Source organism: Parasteatoda tepidariorum, chromosome 6, assembly GCF_982258835.1.
Source record: "Parasteatoda tepidariorum strain Cologne lab strain chromosome 6, Ptep-v5.0, whole genome shotgun sequence".
Classification (NCBI taxonomy): Eukaryota; Metazoa; Arthropoda; class Arachnida; order Araneae; family Theridiidae; genus Parasteatoda; species Parasteatoda tepidariorum.
In genome coordinates, this window is record NC_141760.1 from 75045654 (window position 1) to 75070196 (window position 24543).

The window sequence follows — 24543 nt, forward strand, 5'->3', positions numbered from 1 at the left end:
AATTTTTTATTTCTTATTTTTTTTGCACTGTGGTTATTTAAAAATTTATTCTGTTTCTGATTTATTGCTTTATTCAAATTTTTTTTCCTATTGCAAGATTTGATACTGCATTATTTATTCATTTTTCGAGAAAAGAGTTTATTAGCTACTCTTTCCTAGCGCGAGATTAACATTCTTGCCACATTTAAACACACAGATTATTCAGTCTAGTGAATTTTGGCTTAGGATATATTATATTTATTCAGAACTGAAATAATAATAAATTTCCCGAGCCTTACATAGAATTTTGTTACTTATTTTAGCACTCATCAAATTAAAAAATGTCCCATAAGCAACAGTGTTATAAGTTTAAATCTGACATTTATTTAATGCTATATATTATTCCTATAAAAACACGTAATTTAAGGATAGTGTTTATTTTATCTGAATTAAAATAGAAGAATTTTTTAATGTTCCATATTCATTGAGAAATCAATCAATGAGAAATCAATCAATATTTGTTGTTATTTAACAATGAATAAAATCTCAGTTTCATAATAATCCAAATCTCTTTAAGTTACTTGTTTCAAAAGTATACAAATTCCTTATCCAATTCACACCAAACTCTAGTGAAGGAAATTTGAGTAGTGGAAGTTGGAATTTCAATTTTTTCAGGTGTTACTTCAAGGAAAAAAAAATTCCATGATTTGAGCTTTTATGTTTTTTAATTTTTCTAAAAAAAAGTATTAAAACGCCGCAATTAATATATTAATATAATATTTTTTTGTAAGGAATAATGGAAGCAAATTTTGAAATATTAATATTGCGAAAAAAACTTTAACATTTTTATAAAATTTAACACAAAACTGACTATAAATGTTTCTGAAATGTGCTGTTTGTAAATTTTGAATGCAGCATTAAGCGTTCAGTACTTTAGATACATTTTGAATTTCAACAAGCATACAAACTGTAAAAAAGTTAGATGTTTCACACAGCTACGGAGAGAAATTCACAGGAAATTCATGGGATAATAACTCACATAAAACTCATCAAATTTAAGAAATTCTATTTGCGATTAGAAGGTTACTTTATAATGAATCGAAAACTGAATGCATTTTTTGATAAACATTTATTTGTATGGGGCTATAGAAAAAAGGAAAAGAAAAAAAAACATTACTGTTAAACTTGTTTACGGAAAAATTTGGCAAACACAAAGAACTTAATCAACTTTTATGATTTTATCAAGAATAAAAACTTGTGAAATTTTCAGTTATAACGACTTTTACATACATTTGAAAGAAGTCAATTTAAGTAAGAAAAAAATTGTACACAATCAGTTGAACAATTTTGTTATTATATTGAAAACAAAAAGAAACCTTATTTCAACCCCTTCTATTTTAAAGCTTATTTTCCAATTATTCATGGTATGACATTCACCATACAGATCGGAGAGGCTTAAAGATCACCTACCCTCATTTTTAATGTTTATTCATTCATTCAAAATAAAAAATAAGGAACTATATTTTTTACAACAGGGATAGAAGACTCTTTAAGAATCATGCGTCAATAAGGAACAAAAGCAACTAGTGATTACTGATTATTCTGCGTATTGTCCTACCCAATTAAAATACAAGTATTTACTCTTATTTAACTTAGATCAGTAAATTGAATAATCACTTGATAATTAGTACCCTTTCTTATTCTACCTGTTGTCTCAACTTTAACTATTAAACGATATTCTCCTGATGTTATTTGAACAATAAGCAGGTTCAATTCTCCTTTTAGTTCATTGCATTTGGAGTATATTTTAATTCAAATACTAAATAATGCAATTATAAATTAGTACTTTTTATAGGGTAGGTCTTGGATATAGTTCAAATCAAAATAAAAATATTAAGAATAGAGATAGAAGAAATACTTATGCTTATTTTAAATTGTCATACCTTTATTCAACATATATTGAGCAAAAAATAGTGAAATATTGAAAACAAAATAACAGAAAAAAATTGTTTGAAAGCAAACAAAAAAGTGGTCACTTCTTAATGTCGAGGGGAGATGATCACCTAATACAGCAATGGGAGAAGTGAATTTAATTTTTAGAAAATAACACACTTCATACAGTTGATATGAAAAACTAAAAATAGGCTGTAACGAATGAATTTTATCTTGAAAATAAATAAAAATAAATCTAGCCAATAAAATTTAATGAGCAGATTTAATCAATCACTTTCAAAAAAATTAATCAATCACTTTCGTTCTGTGGTTATTTAAAAATTTATTTTGTTTCTGATTTATTGCTTTATTGAAATTTTTTTTTCCTATTGCAAGATTTGATACTGCACTATTTATTCATTTATCGAGAAAAGAGTTTATTAGCTAATCTTTCCTAGCGCGATATTAACATTCTTGCCACATTTAAACACACAGATTATTCAGTCTAGTGAATTTTTGCTTAGGATATATTATATTAATTCAGAACTGTAATAATAATAAATTTCCCGTGCCTTACATAGAAGTTTGTTACTTATCTTAGCACTCATCAAATTAAAAAATGTCACATATGCAACAGTGTTATAAGTTTAAATCTGAGAATTATTTATTGCTATATAGTATTATTCCTAGAAAAATACATAAGTTAAAGTTGGTGTTTATTTTATATGAATAAAAATGGAAGAATTTTTTAATCTTACATATTCATCGAAAAATCATTTCATGAGTTGATACTATGCTTTGTTGTTATTTAACAATGAATGAAATCTCAGGTTCATAATAATCCAAATCTCTTTAGGTTACTTGTTTTAAAAATTCCTTATCCAATTCACACCAAACTCTAGTGTAGGAAATTTGAGTAGTGGAAGTTGAAATTTCAATTTTTTCAAATGTTACTTCAAGGGGAAAAAAATTCCATGATTTGAGTTTTTATGTTTTTTAATTTTTTTTTTAAAAAAAGTATTTATACTCAGCTTTTAATGTAATGATTTTTTATAAAGAATAATAATAGCAAGTTTTGAAATATTAATATTGCTTAAAAAAACTTTAACAGTTTCATTAAATTTAACACAAAACTGACTATAAATGTTTATGAAATGTGTTGCTTGTAAATTTTGAATGCTGCATTAAGTGTTCAGTACCTCTGATACATTTTGAAGTTCAACAAGCATGCAAACTCTAAAAAGGTTAGATACTTCACACAGCTATATAAAGAAGTTCTCTGGTAATTTATGGGATAATAAGTCTCATAAAAATGATAAAATTTAAGAAATTCTATTTGCGATTTGTAGGTTTCCTTATAATGTAATAAAAACTGGAATATCTTTTTTGATACACTCTTATTTGTATGGGGCAAGACAAAAAATTAAATGAAAAAACACACTATTTTTAAACTTGCTTACTGAAAAATTAGTCAAACATCAAGAGGAATTTTAAGAAAATCATAGAAATTTAACAAATTTTTATGATTTTCGTAATGTATTTTATCAAGAATAAAAACGAATCAGTTATAACGACTTCTACATCTATTTAAACGGTTGAATCGGTACAATCGGTTGAAAATTTTTGTTATTAAATTAAAAACAAAGACAACTTTATTTTAAACTTATTTCCTAATTATTCATTGTATGACATTCACCATACAAACTGGGAGGGGGTTAGATCTCACCCACCCTCATTTTTCATGTTCATTCATTTATTCAACAAGACAATACTATATTTTTTGCAACAAGGGTAGAAGACTCTTTTAGAACTATGCGTCAATAAGGAACCAAAGCAACTAGTGATTACTGATCATTTTGCATATTATCCTGCCCAATTAAAATGCAAGTATTTAATCTTATTTAACTTAGATCAGTAAATTGAATAATCACTTGATAATTAGTACCCTTTCTTATTCTGCCTGTTGTCTCAACTTTAACTATTAAACCATGTTTTCCTGATGTTACTTGAGCAATAAGCAGTCCCAATTCTCTCTTTAGTTCATTGCATTTGGAGTATATTTTCCTTCAAATACTAAATAATGTAATTATAAATTAGTTCTTTTTTATAGGGTAGGTCTTGGATATAGTTCAAACCAAAGTAAAAAATATTAAGAACAGAGATAGAAGAAATGTTTATGCTTAGTTTCAATTCTAATACATTTATTCAACAAATATTGAGTAAAAAATAGTGAAATATTGTGAACAAAAAATCAGAAAAAAATTGTTTGAAAGCAAATTTAAAAAGTGATCATCTCTTAATGTTAAGGGAAGATGAGCGTCTAATACAGCAGTGGAAAGAGATGAATTTAATTTATAGAAAATAACACATTTCATACAGTTGATATGAAAAACTTAAAACAGGCTGTAAGGAATAAACTTTATCTTGAAAACAAGTAAAAATAAATCTAGTAGATAAAATTTAATGAGCAGATTTAATCAATCACTTTAAAAAAAAATCACATTTTGGGCAAAGGGTTTTAAAACTTATACATTTTACCTGGAGTCACAGCATACATCTTAAACATTTCATCCAGGCATCGTTTTTTATGTTTTCTAATGTTTCTAACATGCCTCTTATTTTTTAAACCAAGACTTACCCAAGTCGCCTCAGAGCAGATTAATAGTAAAATAGAAAATTTTTTTTCTACGTTTAGTTAGCTTTTATATATTTTTTTTATATAATGTGAGAGATACACCTTCTCTTGGTTCTTTTTTCAGTATTGCTGCTGTTTGCATCCAAGTAAATGGTCTTGAACTTGAAGTGTTTTTCCACGCTGAATCAAATAAAGACTCAATAAAATTTGTAGAACTATTAGTAGTTGTTCAAAAGTTATAAAATTTTTCATTGATAAAAAGTACTGTTTTGCACTTATGCATATTGACTTGTTTGTCACTGCTATATACACAAATAAATATATTTGATTATACGTATTTTTTTCTCTAAATAGACAGAGATCAAAACTAAATTAATGGAATTAATAATTTTGATGTTGTAAGTGTTAAAATGATTTAATTTATAAAAAGGGCTTGGCTTACACCTACTTCCGATTCTACATTCCTTTCTAGGTAACTAAAATGAATAGTACAAATACTTTTAGTAATAATATAGCAATATAAAAAGTACTTAAGTGCTTATACTGCAATGTCAAATATATAGATAGGTACAAATCAAAACTAATGCGATTTAAAATAAAATTACTTCCAAACTATGCGTCTTACAGGTTAAAATCTTATTCGGCTTCAGCAATTCGATCTATCGAAAAGGGAATATGTTCAAAATAAGATGTTAGATATTTCTGAAACTGTTAACAATAAAGTGATCTTGATTTCCTTTGAATTCGTTTTATCCGATTAAATTAATTCTAAAAAAATCGCAGAGTCTAAAACTATTTTCGTCTGCACAGCAATGTATTTAACCACAAAAGCTTTTATAGCTTCTGATTTATTAGTTGCATCGACGTGGATGATATTTTATTCGATTAATTGTAAAATAATATTTCAGAACAGCATGGCTTTTTTCTAGATTGCAAAGTGTAAGTCACCCCCTCCTCCCAATAAGTTCTAGATTTTGATTGCAGCTCATATTGGGTGAAGGTAAATTTTTTTAAATTCATTTCATTAGCTTGGGAGACATGCCCTGAAGTTATATTAAAATCACCTCTTTGCCTGAACTATTGGGGTATTGCCACGCAGTTTGAGTGTCAAGAATCCTAACTCATAGAAAACATTTTGCACAAAGAAGATAAGCATTTTCAAAGTTTAAGAGTAATTTTTTGTTTCTTAACAAGAAAAATTTTCAATTAATAAAATCTTTTGTGGGACATGACATATACTGTGATGTATATACTGCTAAACTATTGAAAGTCTGAGTTTTGATGTTTCATATTCTTAAAGTTAAAAAGGCTCCTTCGAAAATTTCTCATTTTATAAACCCTTCCTGTAAAGAGATAAGGCTCCCGATTTCAATAAATGATATAAATGCTTTTTTCTCCATTACCATGTGCATTTTTAATAATTATTATTAAATTTTGTGAGAACATTGATTTTATAAACTTTATTATTGGTTATGAATGGATTTCCCTGATAATTACAAATTACAAAATTATTCTTATAAGATTTATGCAACAATTTAATTTTCACACATAGTTGTGATTGAAAAATAATACAAATTCACATATAATCCTAATATTCACAAATATATTTTTAATAAAATAGTAGTTTAAATGTAAATAAATAAATTAAGACTGTATTGATAAAAAAATAACTTGAAGCAATAATTAAAACTTTTAACGGTAAAAAAACTGAAAATTCCCCTAAATGTTTTATAAAATGTTGATGAAATCACTATAATTGAGAAAAATTAATTTGCGTGTAATTTAAACGAAATAACTCAAACTTAAGGAAATTAACATTAAAATCATTACATTATAATAAAATAATGAAAAAAATATGGCATAAGATAGATAAGCATAGAATTATTTGGTAAAATTACTAAACATTTTCTAAAATTATTAATTTTTATTCAAATCATAATCATTCAAATCATCTTAATTAAAAAAAAAACTTTCATTTCTAAAACTTATGAGGGAGCTAACACTACAATTACGAATGCCAACTGGTATGAGTATCGTAAATTAAAATGAATTGTTATCGTATATCAAATTAAAAAATTAATACGCATAAATTAAACTGAAAATGTAATCTAACTTCAAAACCACTGAGAACTTATTAGTTAAAAATCATAAGAATATTAAACACAAATATTTTATAAATTTTTAATTAGACAATTACAATTATAGCAAATCAGAATATAAGAACTCTAGTTCAAAACTAGCATTAAATCTTTTAATAGTATGAAACAAAAATGATACTAAAAATAATACCAGTTACACACTCTAAAAAAAATTTCTTTAAAAATCATTGCAAAATGTTAATAAGAAATTAGTAATAATTAATAAATAATTAATAACATATCATTTATAACATAACTAAAATTTAATTAAATAACTGCAAACTAAAATTATTAACTAAATTATGTTGCAATTAAAAGACATTTATGGGTATTAAAACACCGTTTACATTAAGTGATAAATATAGAGTTACTTTATTAAACTTGTGATAAATGGTCTGAAATTAAATAATTTGTACGTAAATCAAGAGTAACTTTTTAAATATTTAGAAAATAACTAGTAAAAAAAAGTATTTTGCAATTAAAAAAAAAAAAAAACTCTGCATGGGCGATAAAGGATACTCCTCTAGCAACCCCCCTCTCAAAGTTTCATATTCGTTCCTCACCCCAACTCCGATTTTGACAATTGAAGATTGTTTGAGGATTAGGACCACACACACACGGAGGGGGGACTTGGTTTTGGGACGAGATAGCTGGAACATGGTACCTCACACATGTCAATGGGAAGAAAGACCTACCTAGAAGCGAAATCAGTATACCGTTAGCAGGGGGGGGGTTATAATTGAGGCAATTATTAAGCACAGTAAAGAGAGATAAAATTCTCTTCATTCACTCTAATGTACATTTACCAGCAAGATTTGATTAATTCTTAAACTATACTCCTAACAACTGTTCAGAGCAACAAATAAGCAAGAAATCCCTATTGAAGAGACCACCTGTCGAACTCTTATCTTCTTAACTGAAAATTTCATTTAGTTGGTGAAACATTTCTTAAAAATAAACGTTTTTATTCTTTTCATTTCCGTACTTCTGTTTTATGCAATTAAGCGAGGACTGGTAACAACAAATATTCATTTAAACGAGGAAATTTAACATTAGTTTCACATAAAATGATTTGTTTTCTCTAAATTTTATTCGTGTAAGCAGTACTACTCTGTATATATATATATATATATATATATATATATATATATATATATATATATATATATATATATATATATATATATATATATATATATATATATATATATATATATATATATATATATATATATATATATATATATATATATATATATATATATATATATATATATATGTATATATATATTATATATATATACTTTGAAAACAAAGCCTATTATTTCTAATTAGCAAATAAACATAGTTAACGTAAAATTTCTCAATAAACGTACCTTTTTTTCAGATTTTCGGTATTTATTCTGAAAAGTTCAGTCAAAAAAGTTGGCCCTTTAATGTAAACTTTAGTGTTTGCATATTTCGTCAGATAACGGGAATTTTTTTAGCGCATTAAAAATTTTGCCCACATTTATAAAATTTGTTAATTCAAAGATAATTCCGTATTAAAATATTTTTTTTAAACTACGTACTATTTTTTAGTCATATAGTTTAAATCATCTATAGTTATCATATCATATCATATCATCTATAGTTATCATATCATACCATCTTATCATATCGAGCTTTCACTGTACTCTTTCGATTCAAGTTCTAGCTAATTCAGTTGTGAGCTAATTTTCAAAATCTCGCTAATTATTTAAAAATATAATGCTTTTAGGTATAATAAAACAGGCGTAAAGTAAGGGGAACTCAAATTTCATATTCGGAAAAAAAAAACGTTGAAAATGGACAGGCCATTTTTCTTTACTCTGATAGATAAGGAAACTGATGATTCACAATTCTAGATTGAGAAAAGAATGTATTTTACAATCCTTTGTCCATGAACCCATCTTTACAACTTTGGACTGAAAAAGATGATTTTAGTCAGTCAGGGGTTTAATATTAAATCATTTTTCTCATTTATAAAGCAGGAAACAGCCTTTTGTACTTTTAATATGAATGGAAAGTGTCTTTGACCTTAGGCATGATAAGACATGTGACAATAACAATGATTCATAACAATGTAGAGAAGAATGTTTTCTCAAACAATCTTCTACCCTATGGGGGTGGTTGTCAATTCGCAGGTGTTGTTCTGAGAAATTTTTATTTAACTTAACTCATTTCTGAGAAAATAAAAGATATTCTTCAGGAGACTGAAGCAGGAGTGATTGATTTTCCCTCCTTGCATTGAATTCATTTAACAGATTAGCAATTTTAAGAACGAGACAATCGCTTTTTTTTCTGATTGGAACTTATTAAATGTGTTGTAAAACTCAAAGATTTTTAAAAAAGAAAGTTTTCTCTTTTATATGAATTTTTATAATTTCTTCAGTTTATTTCTGGTTCTCATTTAACACTTCCTCTAGCTTATTTAAACTTTTGACCGCACACCCTACTGAAACTTCCAAGAACATATTTTAAACTTTATAGCGACCCATATTTTCATGGTCAAAAATCTAAATAGAATTTAAAAAAAGTTAGGTTTTTTAAGGAAAGGTAACTTTGTGTTAGATTTCATAACTTAAACTACTTTCTACGCTAATTAATTAGCTTAGTCAAAGACAGTGTACAGAACCATTAAGTTTTAATGCGGGAAAATCCCGACAATTGCATAAAAGAAATATTTAGAATGCTTTTTTTTCTCATGTTGACTGAATGAAACCTGGTACATTTTTATTATGTTTCGTTTGTCCTTAGAAGTCAAATATTACTGAAGTAAGTTATATTGTTTCAGTGATATAGTTGCTAGGGTAAAATTTTCGGAATTGTACATTTTGTTTGAATCATCTGTAAGCCATAGTATTATCCACAAAATTATTCTCATTTTGAAAACGGAATGAGCCAATAAAAGAAGAAAATTGGAAAAGAATTAAAAAAATTGAATGAAAAATTTGACTTTGCCGTAAGCAGTTTCAAAACTTCATATTATTTTCCCATAAAATCCTAGATTTTAGTGCAAAAAATATATAGTGAAAACTGAAATAACTTAAAATTAAAAATAATTGAAATCAAAAATAAAAATAATATTAATCTTTCAAAATTGATCTATCTTTGATAGAAAAAAAGATCATTCTCAATAAGATGGTGAATAATATCAAATCGAAGGTGTTTTAAGCTTTTATTTGCAAAAATTATTTCTCTAATACACTAATATTAATGTTGGGGATAAACTTTTAGGTAGTACATTTGAAAATTTTTTTTTGAAGGCTTATATCATTTATAAATTGCTTCAATGAAACAATCCGAAACTTAATTTTATTTTTATACAAATATTCAATGCTACTTAATTGAATTCTAATAATAAGTGCTTTTTTTAAAATATTTGAACGAAATATTTAAATTTTAAAGGATTGTGACAAAATTCTGTAATGCTAGTTGAGCTTTATAGAACTTTTTCTTTGGCATAATTAGCCCCAAAGACATGTCATTCTTGCAAAGAGTAATTATCATTGATAAGAGCTTCAAAGTATATAATAACCTGAATGATTTTTTATTGTTTGTATGTTGCATGAAAAGAATTGTGGGGGGGGGGGAGGTTATGACTTGACACGAGTGACAATAGTTATGATTGACTGTCCAGGTTTGACCAATGGGAGGTGTGTATCTATTGTTGCAGCAAAAGTACATAACTGTTACTTTAAAATTGTAATATTCATTTCGGTGTTGATCTGTGAGTTCGCTCGTTATAGTTATATTAGTAGAAAAGTATAGTTACTTCGTTATAGTCTTGAAGCTTGGTGTAGTGAATTTTCTATCAAGAGTTTGTGGATAACTCTTAGGATTATTAGCGATGTCTCTGCTCAAGGATATTAAGTAAGTTTACCTTATTTTTTATTGATTTATTTATTGAATAATTAAGGCTTTTCGTTCTTCTATCTCCATTTCATTTAATATGTTCTAATTAGAAAAAAAAGGCGGGTATAGGAAATAGGGAAGTAAATATGAATTAATGTAATTTTAATTTAATGTAAGATTTATTCGATTAGATTATTTGTTTTTGAACTCCTCGAAACGTTTTTTAAAAATTTAATTAGTTATTATTATTGCTGAAATGGATTTCGGTATTTAAAGTATTTATTTACTTGCTTTATTAATTATTTTTATTTGTGGGATCAGGAATCAATTGATTCTGCATTGAAACGTCAGAAATTACATTAAATATCTCATTTCTCCCACTCTTCCTATTAATACTCTTTTAAAGAAAGTAAATAATGCATAATGTAATTTTAATATAATTTAAGATTTATTTGATTAAATAATTTGTTTCTGAAGCAAAGAGCTTTTTTTAATTTGATTAAGTTTATTGCTGAAATGAATTTCGCTATTTAAAGTTCTTATTAATTTCTTTTACAATATATTTAGTTCTGTGGTATCAAGAATCAATTAATTCTGCCTTGAAGTGCCTAACTCCACGAATAGTTTTTTTAAAATTTAAATTCAATTAACCTAATTTCCTTAAATGTATTTTGTTAATTAATGTTAATTAAAATTCATTTTATTAAATATTTATTTTGTGGTATGAGGAATTAGGTGATTTTTCATTAAAACGTCCGAAATTATATCTCATTTCTTCTCTCTTTTGTAATACTTTTTTCACCAATGTAAATATAATAGAGTGTATTAAATTATTTGTTTTTGTTCTCCTGAAAGTGGTTTCTAGTTAAACTTAATTGAATTTATTGATGATATGGATTTCACTATTTGAAATATTGTCTTCCCCCTAAAAAATTAAAAAAAAAAATCATACATGTGTAAAAAAGGGATAAAATATATACTCTAATTTACTAATATATCACGTACTCCAAGAATAGGCACCTTAGGCTGTGAAATACTGTAGTGAAGGAATAGGTTTTCTTCTTCACGGATGTGTTTTACTGATTTTGTTACGATATTATCGTTTGTCGATATTTATTGTGCCCATATATTTTTTGATATTCATCGTGTGTTCATATTTATCAATATTTAGCTTATGTTAACATTTTTCGTATTTACTATATATCGTGAGAATATCTTTTAAATACCGTTCTCGCAATAAATTCAAATTATCGACGGCTCGCGAGATATCGATGCATCGAACTATTAGCTCCGAATTTGTCTGTGAATAATTAGTGAGTAATAAATTAAAAGATGTATCGAACACTGTAAGGACTAACTGGATTAACTTAAAGGAAGAGAAAGTTATTTTTCACAGAAAAAAACACTGTTTAAGAAACTGTTTCTGTTTTTCTCCGTTACCCACTCACTGTAAAAAAATCCCGCTATTATTGCAGACTTTCTCTGCATATTTGCAGAGCAGTTTTCCTTACTGGATAATCACTCTTTCTTTTTCAAATTATTGTTCGATTAAGTATAGAAAGAAGTAGAGAAGTGTAAAAAAATTCGTACACCTATTTTTCAGGATATATTTAAGGATAATAATAAGGATAATTTTGTGCATCCATTATATATAAGAACTGAAATAATTCAAAAAATACAAATTTATTGTTTCATTGGTACCTCTTAAACTGTTAAAGTTTTATAATCTGAAGGTCTTACTTAAAAAATCCCTTTATTATTGAAGTAAAATTTTTAAGAAAAGTATGCTTAAAATCATTTTATGTCGTATTTCCCCCCCCCCCCCCAATCATGCAGTTTTCGAAACACTCCATATATTTCGAACCACTTCATATGTGTGATTTTTTTTTCTAATGGGTTCAAGAAAAATCTAATGTAGAATTAACTAAACGGACACTAGAAATGGTGCTTACAGTGTAAAAAGTTCTGAAATGAATTACGATAAAAGTTACTGGCACCCTTAGTGCAACATCTTCAAGTTCCATTTTTACTGTAAAATTATATGTTTTTATTGTTTCTAATGCCACATGCCAATTACCAGCAAATGTGTCATGTGAAACCAACCGAATTTAAGGCATGGGGTGCGTTTTCTTGTTTTCAGTGGCGCCATCTATTTCAAAGAGCACGACTTCAGCCCCACACTTCCGTCACAGCCCGTGTTAAAGGACAAACCAATTCATACATCCACAGATCGTAATTTTGACCTAAATCAGAAAGCGATTAGTTAGAGTTCAGAGTAACTGATTTGTTATGGGAGCTTGGAGGTTTTAGTGACCTGACAGTGCACCTGTCGCCATTTACTATACACGGGGAGTCTTCGCTCGTCTGGGATAGAGCTCACTGCTTCTCGGACATGGTTCCTACCCCCTACCAAACCAACAGACTATTTCACCTCTAATAAAATTTTACGCATTAGTTTATGGAATCACTTTAATTTAACAGAATTATTTATTTAATTACGGTGATTTAGTGATTTTACAGAAAATATAATTGCAAAATTTGCAGTATACAAATATTGTCCCGAAATATTTTACTGTGAAACGCACCAGCACTCTGAGTGCCAGTGTTTTTTACCGCCATTAGTTTTGAAATTTTTTACGGCGTAATTTAATGACAACATTGCTGATACATTGCTTTTTTTATGAAGTGTTTTGATTTAATTGTTTATATTTTTTTTTCAGAATCTCTGCACCCGTTAGACACTTTCAACAGATAAAGAGAAAAGCGGTTGAAGATATTGCTACTAAAAACAGCAAGAGTATGAAAAGAGATCCTGAAACAGAGAAATTTCAGCAAACTCCCAGGTGCCGATTTTTTCCGAAGTGCCGCATGGGTCAAAAGTGCCACTTCCAGCATCCAACCTGCAGGTATAATGCCGCATGCAGAAATCTGAAATGCATTTACCGACACATTGGCCCCAGAAAAATAGAGCTCTTCGAGAACAAGGAGAACGAGCAACCCAACAGTTTCCGATTGCTGCTCGAGAAATTAGAAAAGCAAAAGCCTAATCCATACAAATGGGTAAAACCTAAAGATATTGGTGCAAAAAAAGATGTACCATAGACGCAGAAAATTGGGGGGTTAAATAGGTATTTTAAAGAACGCGATTTCAATTAACAAATCCGATCCCGTATCCATGTTTGCACGCGATGATAGAAGAGTACTCGGTCTCTGCAATGAATGAGGGAAATGTTATTTGAGTAATGTTGTATGAATTAGATTGAAGAATATATAAAAGCAGATGTGTATAGTAAGTTAGTTTCTTTTTTAAAGATTTCAATAAATTTTTTAATTCTTATTTTTTTGTACTGTGGTTATTTAAAAATTTATTTTGTCACTGATTTATTGCTTTATTTAATTTTTTTTTCCAATTGCAAGATTTGATACTGCAGTATTTATTCATTTATCGTGAAAAGAGTTTATTAGCTAATCTGTCCTAGCTCAAGATTAACATTCTTGCCACATTTAAACACACAGAGTATTCAGTCTAGTGAATTTTTGCTTTGGATATATTATATTAATTCAGAACTGTAATAATAATAAATTTCCCGAGCCTTACATAGAAGTTTGTTACTTATTTTAGCACTCATCAAATTAAAAAAATGTCCCGTAATCAACAGTGTTATAAGTTTAAGTCTGAGATTTATTTAATGCTATATATTATTCCTATAAAAACACGTAATTTAAGGATACTGTTTATTTTATCTGAATTAAAATAGAAGAGCTTTTTAATGTTGCATATTCATTGAGAAATCAACCAATGAGTTGATATTATGCTTTGCTGTTATTTAACAATGAATGAAATTTTAGTTTCATAATAATCCAAATCTCTTTAAGTTACTTGTTTTAAAAGTATAAAAATTCCTTATCCAATTCACACCAAACTCTGGTGTAGGAAATTTGTGTAGTGGAAGTTGGAATTTCAATTTTTTCAAATGTTACTTCAAGGGAAAAAAAAATTCCATGATTTTAGTTTTTATGTTTTTTTATTTTTTTAAAAAAAGTATTAAAACGCCGCAATTAATATATTAATATAAAAATTTTTTATAAAGAATAATGGAAGCAAATTTTGAAATATTAATATTGCTAAAAAATCTTTAACAGTTTTATAAAATTTAACACAAAACTGACTATAAATGTTTATGAAATGTTCTGTTTGTAAATTTTGAATGCTGCATTAAGCGTTCAGTACTTTTGACACATTTTGAATTTCAACAAGCATACAAACTGTAAAAAAGTTAGATGTTTCACACAGCTACGGACAGAAATTCATGGGATAATAACTCACATAAAATTCATCAAATTTAAGAATTCTATTTGCGATTTGAAGGTTACTTTATAATGAACCGAAAACTGAATGCATTTTTTGATAAACTTTTATTTGTATGGGGCTATACAAAAAAGGAAATTAAAAAACACATTACTGTTAAACTTGTTTACGGAAAAATTTGGCAAACACAAAGAATTTAATCAACTTTTATGTTTTTATCAAGAATAAAAACTTGTGAAATTTTCAGTTATAACGACTTTTACATACATTTGAAAGAAGTCAATTTAAGTAAGAAAAAAATTGTACACAATCAGTTGAACAATTTTGTAATTATATTGAAAACAGAAAGAAACCCTATTTCCCCCCTTCTATTTTAAAGCTTATTTTCTAATTATTCATGGTAGGACATTCACCAAACAAACCAGAGAGGCTTAGAGATCACCTACCCTCATTTTTAATGTTTATTCATTCATTCAAAATAAAGAATAAAAAACTATATTTTTTACAACAGGGATAGAAGACTCTTTAAGAATCATGCGTCAATAGAGAACAAAAGCAACTAGTGATTACTGATTATTCCGCGTATTGTCCTACCCAATTAAAATACAAGTATTTACTCTTATTTAACTTAGATCAGTAAATTGAATAATCACTTGATAATTAGTACCCTTTCTTATTCCGCCTGTTGTCTCAACTTTAACTATTAAAGGATGTTTTCCTGATGTTACTTGAACAATAAGCAGGTTCAATTCTCCTTTTAGTTCATTGCATTTGGAGCATATTTTCATTCAAATACTAAATAATGTAATTATAAATTAGCACTTTTTAAAGGGTATGTCTTGGATGTAGTTCAAATCAAAATAAAAATATTAAGAATAGAGATAGAAGAAATACTTATGCTTATTTTAAATTCTAATACCTTTATTCATCATATATTGAGCAAAAAATAGTGAAATATTGAAAACAAAATAACAGAAAAAAATTGTTTGAAAGCAAACAAAAAAGTGGTCATTTCTTAATGTCGAGGGGTGATGATCACCTAATACAGCAATGGGAGAAGTGAACTTAATTTATAGAAAATAACACACTTCATACAGTTGATATGAGAAACTAAAAATAGGCTGTAACGAATGAATTTTATCTTGAAAATAAGTAAAAATAAATCTAGCCAATAAAATTTAATGAGCAGGTTTAATCAATTACTTTAAAAAAAATCATATTTTGGGCAAAGGGTTTTAAAACTTATACATTTTGTCTGAAATCATAGCATACATCTTACACATTTCATCCAGTCACCGTTTCTTATGTTTTCTAATGTTTCTAATATACCTCTTATTTTCTTAAACAAAGACTTACCCTAGTTAACTCAGAGCAGAGTTAATAGCAAAATAGAAAATAAAAATTAGTTACGTTTATTATATGTACCTTTTAAATTTTTTTTATATAATGAGAGACCTTCTCTTTTTTTCCTTATTTCTGCTTCTCCGAATCAAATAAACCCTCAATAAAGTTTATAGAACTATTAGTTGTTGCTCAAAATATTTCATCGATAAAAAGTACTGTTTTGTACGTATGCATATTGACTTGTTTGTTACCACTAAATGCGTGAATCAATATATATGATTATAAGTATTTTTTCCCTCTAAATTGACAGAGATCGAAACCAAATTGGTAGTATTAATAATTTAGAAGTTTTAAGTGTTAAAATGATTTAATTTGTGAAAAGGTTTTGACTTACACCCATTTGCGATTCTACATTTCTTTCTAGGTAACTTGAAATGTATAGTACAAATACTTTTGGTAATTATATAACAACATCAAAAGTACTTAAGTGCTTATACAGCAATGTCAAATATATAAATAGGTACAAATCAAAATTTATGCTGTTTGAAATAAAATTACATCCAAACTATGCATCTTACAGGTTAAAATCTTATTCGGTTTCAGCAATTCGATGTACCGAAAAGGGAATATGTTCAAAATAAGGTAATAAATATTCCTAAAACTGTTAACAATAAAGTAATCTTGATTTCATTTGAATTCGTTTTATCTGATTCAATTAATTCTAAAAGAATCCACAGGATCTAAAACTATTTTCGTCTGAACAGCAATGTATTTAACCACAAAAGCTTTTATAGCTTCTGATCTATTAGTTGCATCGACGTGGATGATATTTTATTCGATGAAATGTAAAATAATATTTCGGAAAAACATGTCTTTTTTCTAGATAGTAAAGTGTAATTCTCCCCGTCCTCCCAGTAAGTTCTAGATTTTGATTGCACCTTATATTGGGAGAAGGTAAAATTTTTTAAATTCATTACATTAGTTTAGGAGACATGGCCTGAAGTTATATTAAAATCGCCTCCTTGCCTGAACTATTGGGGTATTGCTACTCATTTTGAGTGTCAAGAATCCTTACTCATAGAAAACATTTTGCACGGAGAAAATAAGCATTTTTAAAGTTTAAGAGAAATTTTTTGTTTTTAGGAAGAAAAATTTTCAATTAATAAAATCTTTTGTGGGACATGACCTATACTGTGATGTATATACTGCGAAACTATTGAAAGCCTGAGTTTTGATGTTTCATATTCTTGAAGTTAAAAAGGCTCCTTCAAAAAGTTCTCATTTTATAAACCCTTCCTGTAAAGAGATAAGGCTCCCGATTTCAATAAATGATATAAATGCTTTTTTTCTCGATTTCCATGCGTATTTTTAATAATTATTAATACATTTTGTGAGAACATTGATTTTATAAACCTTATTATTGTTTATTAACAGATTTCCCTCATATTTACAAATGACGAAATTATTCTTATAAGACTTATGCATCTAGTTAATTTTCACACATATTTGTGAGTGAAAAATAATACAAATTCAAATATAATCCCAATATTCATAAATGCGTTTTTAATAAAATAGTAGTTTAAATGTAAGTAAACGAATAAATAAATTAAGACTGTATTGATAAAAAAATAACTTGAAACGATAATGAAAACTTTTAACGGTAAAAAAACTGAAAATTCCCTTAAATTTTCTATAAAATGTTGATGAAAATCACTGTAATTAAGAAAAATTATATTACATGTAAATTAAACGAAATAACTAAAATTAAAGGAAACTAGCATTAAAATCTATAAATTATAAAAAAATAATGAAAAAAAAATGGTTTCATAAGTAGCATAAGATAGATAAGCATAGGATTATTTAGTGAAATTACTAAACATTTTCTAAAATTATTAATTTTTATTCTAATCAAGAAAAGCGTTCAGAGGTTTTAAAAAATACAACTTACAAAAAAAAAAAATTGTAATTTTACGTATAATAAAACGGGCATAAAGTAAGGGAAACTCAACTTTCATATTCGGAAAAAAAAACTATTTTTGAAAATGGACAGGACATTTTTCTTTACTCTGATGATAAGGAAACTGATGATTCACAATTCCAGATTGAGAAAAGTACGTATTTTACAATCCTTTGTCCATGAATTCATCTTTACAACTTTTGACTGAAAAAGATCATTCGAGTCAGCCAGGGGGGTTATTACTAAATACATTTTTTTCATTCTTTAAGCAGGAAACAAACTTTTGTACTTTTAATATAAATGGAAAGTGTCTTTGGCCTTAGGTATGATAAGAGGTGTGACAATAACAATGATTCATAACAATGTAGAGAAGCATGTTATCTCAAACTATCTTCTACCTTATGGGGGTGGTCGTCAATTCGCAGGTGTTGTTCTGAGAAATTTTTATTTAAATTAACTCATTTCTGAGAAAATAAAAGATATTCTTGAGGAGACTGAAACAAAGTGATTGAATTTCCCTCCTTATATTGAATTCCTTTAACAGATAAGCAATTTTAAGAATGAGACAATCGCTTTTCTTTAATTTTTTTTAGATGTGTTGTAAAACTCAAAGACTTTAAAAAAAAAGTTTTCTCTTCTATATGAGTTTTTTATAATTTCTGCAATTTACTACTGGACCTCATTTAACACTTTCTATAGCTTCTCTTAACTTTTGACCGCACTCCTACCGAAACTTCTAAGAGCATATTTTAAACGCTATAGCGACCCATATTTTCGTGGTCAAAAATCTAAATAGAATTTAAAAAAAAGTGAGGTTATTTAAAGAAAGGTAACTTTGTGTTAGATTTCACAACTTAACTATTTTTTTTGCGCTAATTAATCAACTTAGTCAGAGTACAAAACCCTTAAGTTATAATGCGTGAAAATCTGACAATTGCATAAAAAATATTTAGAATGCTTTTTTTTCATGTTCAATGCATGAAACCTGGTACATTTTTAATAATGTTTCTGTTTTATTATGCATGTTTCGTCAAATATTGCAAAATTAAGCTAAATTGTTTCAATGATATAGTTGCTAGGGTAAAATTTTCGGAATTGTATATTTTATTTGAATCATTTGTAGCCTATAGTATTATCCACAAAGTCATTTTCGTGGCGAAAATGGAATGCGCCGATAAAAGAAGAAATTGGAAGAGAATAAAAAAAATAAATGAAAAATTTTACTTTGCCGTAAGCATTTTCAAAATTTTACATTATTTTTTTCATAAAATCCTCGTTTTTAGTGCAAAGAAAAAAATGAAGAAAACTAAAATAAACTTCAAAATTAAAAATAATTAAGAATGCATTTAAATTACTTTAAAGATATTACTAAAAATTGTTAGTCTCCTTAGTATCTGATATTATCTATATAAGTTTAGATATTGAAACAAATTTTAAAGCAGGAAAAAGTAATAAAATAGAATATATGTGTGCCTGGAAGACAGCACTTCTTCAGGGGCACACTCTATCTACAAACACGCATGAGCCTTTCTGTTGTCAGTGGAAAAACCAAAACTGACACTGCCCCTATCCATATAAGCTATCTTTGAAAATTACAAATTACATTAAAAAAAAAGAAAATCATTTTCAATAAGACGGAGAATAATATCAAATCAAAGGTGTTTTAAGATTTTATTCGCAAAAATTATATCTCTTAAACACAAATATTAATGTTGGAGATGAACTTTTAGATAGTACATTTGAAGACTTTTTTTGAAGGTTTATATAATTTATAAATTGCTTCAATGAAACAATCCGTAACTTAATTTCATTTTTACACAAATATTCAATGCTGCTTAATTGAATTCTAATAATAACGTTTTTTTTTTAAATATTTGAACCAAATATTGAAATTTTAAAGGATTGTGACAAAATTCTGTAATGTTTTTTGAGCTTTTTTATACTTTTCTTTTGGCATAATTAGCCCCAAAGATGCATTCTTGCAAAGAGTAATTATCATTGATAAGAGCTTCAAAGTATATAATATCCTGAATGATTTCTTATAGTTTGTATGTTGCATGAAAAGAACTGTGTGTGTGTGTGTGGGGGGGGGGTTATGACTTGACACGAATGACAATAGTTATGATTCAGTGTCCAGGTTTGACCAATGGGAGGTATCTATCTATTGTTGCAGCAAATGTACATAACTGTTACTTTAAAATCGTAGTCTTCATTTCGGTGCTGTACGTTGAGTTAGAGATTTAGTTCGTAGAGTTAGTGATTTGCAGAAAAGTGTAGTTACTTTACTTGGTGTAAAATTGGTGTAGTGAATTTTTTAAGATTTCGATTGAAGATTTTGTGGAAAACGCATTAACGCAGGATCATTAACGATGTCTTTGCTCAAGGATATTAAGTAAGTTTTTCGTTATTTTTTACTGATTTATTTATTGATTAATTAAGGCTTCATTAATTATTGATTAGTTTACTTATTGATTAAATAAGGCTTTCTAATTAGAAAAAAAAATGTTTCTTATGGTTCATCTGTGTCTGAATAAGTTTTAGTATTTGAAATTTTCTAGTATTTGAAATTGTTGAATATATTTGAAAATAAACCAGGAAAGTAAATATGACTTAATGTAATTTTAATTTAATGTGAGATTTATTTTATTTAATAATTTGTTTTTGAACTCCTCCAAAAGTTTTTCTAAATTTAATTCAGTTTATGGATGAAATGGTTTTTGGTATTTAAAGTATTTTATTTGTTTTATAAATTATTTTAATTTGTGGTATCAGGAATTAATTGATTCTTCATTGAAATGTCAGAAATTACATTTAATATCTGATTTCTCCCACTCTTCCTATTAATACTAATTTGTTTTTGTTCTCCTGAAAGTGGTTTTTAGTTAAACTTAATTAAGTTTATTGATGATGTGGATTTCGTTATTTAAAATATTTTTTAATAAATTTTATTCTGTGGTCTCAGGAATCAGTTGATTCTGCAACGAAGCCCCCGAAATTACTCTAAATATCTCAGTTTTTTCTTGCTGTCTTTTTTAATACCTTTTCTTGCGAAGTAATTGCGATATAATGTAATTTTGATTAAATAATATAAGATTTATTTGATTAAATTATTTATTTTTTACCTAACAAACAGTTTTTAGAGAAATTTTATTTATCTAAGTTGATTGCTGAAATAGATATTATTATTTAAAGCACTTATTAATTTATTTTATAAAATATTTTATTCTGTGGTATCAGGAGTCAGTTAATCCTGTATTGAAGAGACAGGAATTACTCTAAATGTCTCAGCTCTTTCTCTCTCCTTTTGAATAAATTTTTTAGCAAAATAAATGTGGCATAATGCAATTTAATTTTAATGTAAAGACTTTTTGATTTTAACTAACGTAATTTTAACTTAATGTCAGATTTATTTGATGAAATCATTCGTCATTAATGCTCCACGAAGAATTTTTTATTTAAAATTTAATAATTAAAATGATTATAAATGACAATTGTTTTGAATAGAGAGCATTAATTCATTAAGAAGTTTTTTATACTGCAATTTCTGTATTCTTTTGCACTTAGGTTATTTAAATGAAAATTGTCTGTCAGAGAAGGAATTACCTATTCAAATTGAGATTTTCCTATTTTGCTTTTCCTAATGAAGGGAATGAAATATATTACATCTATTGATATAGATTAGAGGAAAATTAAGTCATTTTTAATATTTTGGAGGAGTAAAATAGTACATGATTTTTTCTTCTTTAATATGAATTTTGTTAAACAATTTAAGACGATGGTTTGTTAAGAGATTTATTTTTTTCTCTGGCTATAATTGTATAAAATAACATAGTTTTGTCACAGTCTATAGTAGGCACTCCTGTAGTTGCTGCAATGCGCGCATTGACTGCTTTTTATTTGGTTTAGTACTTATTTCAGGAAAATGGTTCAAAGTTACTAAATTCAGAATTAATTTTGTTATTTAAAATATGTGGTGATGTTAAAATTTTGTCAAATATCTTTTTAGGAATAAAATTTCTTCATTTTACTTGCGAAAATGGATAACAGAATAAGTGGTTACATTGCGTTCAAAAAATATAGTTTCCTTACTTTAGAAAATTAATGGATTAAAAGCTTATAAAAATGAATCTTTTTTTACAAATTTATCTTTTATGAATAAAATAGTAATTTTTAATCAGTGACATTAAGATATAGAAGGGGATTTAATCCCTTTCATCATTTATTTAGCTGCTTATGAATAGAAATTTTTGATCCAATTACGTCAGAAATATTAACTTACGCCAAATTTAATTAGATTTTTTTTGTAATTAATAATGAAAAATTAACTAATATAATATGTGATTTTAATTTTTAAAAAATAAAATTTTCAATCTTAGTTATTTTCCAAAATTTAGTTATAATGTAAAGAAATTTCAAGGAAAATATGCTGGTGTAAAAGAGAGGCAAAATATATACAGATATAACCACTAATTTACTGATATATCACGTACTACAGGAATAGCCCTATGTATGTCTTTGGGCTGTGAAGTACTGTAGTGAAGGAAAAGGTTCTCATCTTCACGGATGGGTTTTACTGATTTTGGGACGATATTATCGTTTGTTGATATTACTTTTGCGCTTATACTTTTTGATATTCATCGTGTGTTGATATCTATCAATATTTAGCTTATGATAAGATTTTTCGTATATACTAAATATCGTTAGTATATATTTTAAATATCGTTTTCGCTATAAACTAAAATTATCGATGTTTCACGATATGTGTATTGATACACAAACTATTAGCTCCGAATTTAGCTGTAAATAATAAGTGAGTCGTAAGTTGAAAGATTTATCGTACACTGTAAAGATTAACTTTACAGAACAAAAAATTATTTTTAACAGGACAAAAAACTGTTTAAGAAACTGTTTCTGTTTTCAACTGTTATCCGCTCACTGTAAAAACTTCCTGTTATTTTTGCATACATTCTATGTATATTTGCAAAGCAGTTTTTCGCACTTTATAATTACTCTTTCTTTTTCAAATCATTTACGATTAAGTATAGAAAGTAGTAGAGAAGTATCGAAAAATACTTGCTCTTATTTTTCAGGAAATATTTAATGATATTAACATCGTATAAATAACACTACGATCCAATTTTATTTTAAATCGATACTTTAACTATATATTTCTTTAATATAAAATTTTTTGGCACATTAAGTTACCATACATTTTTATTCTGGTAGTCCTCTGTAGTTTCAACTTTTTTACGCTTAAACTAGTAATTGAAATAATATATAAGATGAAAACAGTTTAAGATTTTCTTCATATTGAGACGCCTAGAGCTCCGGTAGTATAGAGGACTCTTTGAGATGACCCAGGTTCGAATCTCAGCGTAGCGGAGAATGGTCGTACGAATGGTGCTCTTGGCATGCACTGACCAGAATGCAGGCATACATTTTTCGTAGAAGTTTTTATTGAAATAACAGAATTTTCAGAAATAACAGTACTTATCTGGTGAAAAAACAAGCACCCGTTTTTTTGAAGGAAAAAAGAAAGAAACAGTATTTTTACGAGAAATAAACAGTTTTATGCTGATACTTGAGCTGACAGTTCTTTTCTGCAAATTTAAAAAAAAAATTTCTGCATTTTTTTTTGATAGTTAAAACTGTTCCAGATAAATTATTTAAGAAAATGAATATAGAAAGTACAATTAAAATCTTTTTCACAAGATTATGCCCGTTTTTGATAGATAAGTTTAGTACTTGCCATCCCTCTTTGTTAAAATGTTGGTTTTATTTTAATTAAACATTAATAATATTGGCTAGGTAGTTCGCTTGTATTTTTACTTCTTTTTCAGTAATTTTATTTTTATTTGCGTCGATTAATTGCCTTTCCATCATTTTACCACTTTCATGGTTTTTTTTTTCGATTTTAGGCCATTAATAGCCTAATTACCATTCTTTAATAATATTTAGTATGTCACACTAAAAGTATACTGAAATTACAGGGCTAATACTAAAATTAAAAAAAAGTTTTAAGGAGCTGTTTTCCTTCATTTGAAAAAATATCGTCCATTTTTAGGACGCAAGATGTTTTTAAACTACCAAAACCTAAAATTATGCAACATTTGATCTTAAGAAGCTACAGGGGGTGAACAGAATAATAGAAACACTTTTATACTAATAATTTTTTTTTTCATGTTCCTCAAAAAATTATCTTATTCGCTGTTACGTTGATACGGATAATCAAATTATCTTATTACTTTAGAAGTGTTTAGATCCTATAATTTCTCCTACATGTAAATGAAGTTCAAAGGATTGAGGGACAGACAGTATATTATAAACCGAAAATATTGTTTTTAATCATTCTGTGCCAAAAAATATAGCAGTA

At 27.0% G+C, this 24543-nt stretch overlaps 1 protein-coding gene across 1 annotated transcript; it reads left to right on the plus strand.

Annotated features, from left to right (window-relative positions):
- Positions 1–10432: 10432 nt before the first annotated feature.
- On the plus strand, positions 10433–13897 carry LOC147808140 (uncharacterized). Its single transcript, XM_087166642.1, has 2 exons — positions 10433–10578; positions 13281–13897. Exons 1-2 carry the CDS (start codon positions 10556–10558, stop codon positions 13660–13662), a joined length of 405 nt encoding a protein of 134 aa, XP_087022768.1. The 5' UTR covers positions 10433–10555; the 3' UTR covers positions 13663–13897.
- The last annotated feature ends 10646 nt before the right edge of the window (positions 13898–24543 follow it).

Bases quoted from the DNA above. Each gene is read 5' to 3' on its own strand.
- LOC147808140 (XM_087166642.1), top strand. From the start codon at position 10,556: ATGTCTCTGCTCAAGGATATTAA. The intron at 10,579-13,280 runs GTAAGTTTACCT...TTTTTTTTTCAG, and splicing joins TCTCTGCTCAAGGATATTAA to AATCTCTGCACCCGTTAGAC.